Genomic DNA, 3,936 nt, shown 5'->3' with positions numbered 1-3,936 from the left:
CCGAATGTGTAGATGTGTTCATTAACCAGAGACGAGGAGTGTTATCAGGAAGGGTGACACGGTGCAGTTATATTAAAATGTTCAGCTTTGAGACCAAGGAAGTTTTATTCGGAGTGTAAGCTTTAGTGTGCAAAACACACTTCTTCAGACAAAACTGGAATAAAGTCTCAAAAGCTAGTTACAGGGGAAAAAAGAGGGCGAGGGTAAGGGGGCGGTAAGCCATTAGGAGGGGCCACACAGGGCCCAGATGCATATGCAGAGCTGAAATTGGATTGGGTGGCCGGTAGGGTCAATGGATGGCAGCAAATCAGCATGTAAATGCAAGAGTTAACAAAGAGATGTGAGAATGAAATTGGAGTCCAGTAGCACCCCCAGGAAAAACCAAGCTCAACCCTGTGCACATGCGAGAACATAGAAACATAGACTCAGCAAGTGTACACTTGTTCGCATACATTTAAACAGATTTCCTCAAATATTACATGCAGGTGGGGGGATTAGTTGCCAGAAAGAGCTAATTAGAGTCAAGATGCATAAGCAACTGAGCAATAAATATAGCTACGATTGGAATAACACAGATAGTGGGACATGTAAATAGCAGCAAGTTGGCATACAGATAATAAAGGAGTTAACAACAAACGTGAGAACATCTTAGATCTGAATAAAACTTTGTCAGTCTCAAAAGTGCCACTTGACTCAGACTTTGTTCTGCTGCTTCTTACCAACACGGCAACCCACCGGAATCTATCTACAAAGGGCTAATGTAAGTCTAGTGCAACAGGTGAGCCTTCAAGAAGTCTGGTCAGCCATGGATCCGGGGCCTTCAGGAGGTCACCCACCGAGTCTCAGAGCAAGATGTTAAGGCATCACTTTCACTCCCCCACTCCCTCCCCCCCAAAAAACCCCACAACCCCCTAGCATTCAAGACAATTCTTACATCTTCAGATTCTATGGAAGGATGCCCATTTAGATGTTATGAGGGTATGACCTCAGTGCTGCTTCAATATGGTGTCGTTTGGGAAGTCTTAATTACGTTGACATCTCATATCAAAGGCTGCTGCATTTTGTGCTTAAGGGCCATCCCCTAGAGCAGTGGTGGCGAACCTATGGCACGGGTGCCAGAGGCGGCACTCAGAGCCCTCTCTGTGGGCACGCGTGCCATCGCCCCAGCCAGGCCCAGACCATCATTAAAGTGTCGAATTCTCTGCCAAATAATTTTAAGTAAATGAAAGCATTTGGGGATTGCTTTCCTTACTTTGTTTGGATCATCTTAAGTTAATGTATGAGTTGTTTTTTCTAAAGTAAAACCTCAGTATTCAGGTTAAATTGCCGTGTTGGCACTTTGCGATCAATAAGTGGGTTTTGGGTCGCAGTTTGGGCACTCGGTCTCTAAAAGGTTCGCCATCACTGCCCTAGAACCTCAGTTTCTTTCTATTAGTGGAGCTGTTTCTTCACATTTGGGGACCACTGCATGAAAACATGAAGCTGCCTTATACTGAATCAGACCCTTGGTCCATCAGCGTCAGTTGGATTGACAAGATTTTTTTGCTTGGAAGATTAGCTTTGGAGTGAAGCTTGGACCACAGTTAAGAGAGACAGAAAGGCACTAGTCTTTGTGTATATCCTTCTCAGAAGTGCTCAGAATGAGCTAACAAAGTTCTGTGCGGTCAAACCCCACATACCCCCAGTTAAAGAAAGCATCTGTTAGAAATCTAGAAATGCAAGCACCGCAAAATGACTTTCTAAAGCCAGTCATTGCCCTCCTCCTTCAAAAGTGAGTCTAAACAAGATTGTTTCCACTTGCCCTTTCAAAGAAAGGAAAGAGGAGGCCAAACAGTCATCTGTTAAGTCTGAAGTAACGCTGCAGAAAAAGATCTTGCCTTGTTGCCACCCAAAAACAGGACCTTCAGTGATCATCTCACCATAAAGCAAGGTCCTCCGAGGAAAGGGGGGGTCACTCAAGTATCCTACTACATTTGCTTGCTTTTTTCATACTTTGTTAGTTCATCTTTCATCATTGAAACTCGAGGTTGTATACACCGGGTTCTCAGACAGTCTCCTATCCAAGTATTGACTAGACCCAGATCTGCTAAGTGTCAACAGAGCGGCTGTATTGAATGGCTTCCATCTGTGCCTAGGGCCTTCCCTTTCTTCCACTGGCAATTTATTTTAGACAAAACAGATGTAGGTTGGAAGGAGTCTGTTTTAGGGATGCTCCACATGCCGTCTACTAAAAGCTAGATTTGTGTTCCTGGGACACAACAAAGTATGTATTGGCATCCTTATTCCTATAAGTCATTTGGACAGCAGATTGTGAACATCACTTAAAGTAGTAGGGGTTGAGCATATACCAGATGAGTATGGAGTTTCAAGGCTTGTCCTTTGGTCTTATTTGCTGTGATCTCCCAAAAAAATTGCTAACCGTTGTGCTTTGCTGTTTTTAGGGAGAGTGTTGAGAAGAGACACGCCAGTCATCCTTCGCCAGCACCTGTCCATTCCACAAATTCTCTTGGACATAGCCGCAGCTCAGCTGAGCAGATCAGGAACCATCTGAACCCTGAGGTTCGAGACAAAGAGAAGCCCAAAGAAAGGGATCATTCCGAATCTCGGAAGGACGTTAGCATTGATGAGCACAAGGTGAAGGACAGCTATGTTTCGGAAAAAGAAGGCCTGGCCCACGAGAACAGAGCATTGGAAGAGTCTAAACAAACGTCTCGGGTACCCTCACCTTACGTCAGGCCACCAGTTGTGGAAAGTACCAGACCTAACAGCACCTCTAGTCGAGAAGCTGATAAGAAGAACGAGGCGGTGTATGAGAGCTTGAAGAAGGCCAGTGAAGTCAAGGTGAAGGAGGAAAGAAAGGAAGATCATGACGTTCCACCTGAACCACCGCAGACGCATCGGCCATCTGAGCAAGCACCTCCCATGCCCGCATCCAGCATCCATCCAGGCCCCTTGGTGTCGATGCCCATGACAGTGGGTGTAACTGGTATCCATCCCATGAACACCATCAGTGGCCTGGACAGGACTCGCATGATGACACCTTTCATGGGGATCAGCCCGATTCCAGGCAGTGAACGTTTCCCTTACCCTTCTTTCCATTGGGATCCAATGAGGGATCCATTGAGGGATCCCTACAGAGACTTGGACATCCACCGGAGAGACCCTCTGGGCAGAGAGTTCCTCCTACGGAACGACCCACTTCACCGTCTCTCTGCACCCCGGTTATACGACGCAGAGAGGTCTTTCAGGGACAGAGAGCCACACGATTACAACCATCACCACCACCACCCACTTTCAGTCGACCCTCGTCGCGAGCATGAAAGGGGGGCCCATCTGGACGAGCGGGAGCGGTTGCACATGCTCCGAGAGGACTACGAACATGTCCGGCTGCACTCAGTTCACCATGCCACCTTGGAGGGACACCTGCCTCACCCCGGTTTAATTACCCCAGGGCTCCCCAGCATGCACTATCCCAGAGTCAGCCCTCCCTCGGGGCTTCAGAACGGGATTCTCAACAAAACTCCTCCCACAGCAGCACTTAGCGCCCCTCCCCCTCTCATTTCCACTCTGGGACCCCGCCCTAGCTCGCCCCGAAGGACTACTCCTCTGTCGGCAGAAATACGGGACAGGCCGCCTTCCCACACGCTCAAAGACATAGAGGCACGATAAAAACTGGAAGTACGAGCCAGAGAGAAAACGTTACGAATGGACTTCAGTATATTAGATCTTCTTACTCAAAAAAACAAAAAAACCCTGTAGACTTTGGGTATGACCCGACTGTACACAATGTATAGACGCGAGTGTGCAAAGATTTCTTTTTTTAATTTTGTCGGTTTGTATATTGTATGTTGGCAAATGTTTTCTAAAAAAATTTTGGAAAACAGCGCGTGCTTCCCCCCCCCCCTTATTCTTTTTTCATCGTCCCCATAGCAACAT

At 47.1% G+C, this 3,936-nt stretch overlaps 1 protein-coding gene across 1 annotated transcript in view; it reads left to right on the top strand.

Moving 5' to 3' along the window:
* AUTS2 (autism susceptibility candidate 2) overlaps nucleotides 1-3,669 on the top strand; it is a 903,433-nt gene extending 899,764 nt beyond the window's left edge. Inside the window, exon 18 of the mRNA XM_015418389.1 lies at nucleotides 2,442-3,669. Coding sequence (XP_015273875.1) covers nucleotides 2,442-3,669 — 1,228 coding nt within the window. The remainder of the gene's footprint in view (nucleotides 1-2,441) is intronic.
* The last annotated feature ends 267 nt before the right edge of the window (nucleotides 3,670-3,936 follow it).

Source organism: Gekko japonicus, unplaced genomic scaffold (genome assembly GCF_001447785.1).
Source record: "Gekko japonicus isolate JY-2015 unplaced genomic scaffold, Gekko_japonicus_V1.1 scaffold89, whole genome shotgun sequence".
NCBI lineage: Eukaryota > Metazoa > Chordata > Lepidosauria > Squamata > Gekkonidae > Gekko > Gekko japonicus.
The sequence above is the reverse complement of the archived record's forward strand: the minus strand, read 5'-3'. Positions and strand labels throughout refer to the sequence as shown.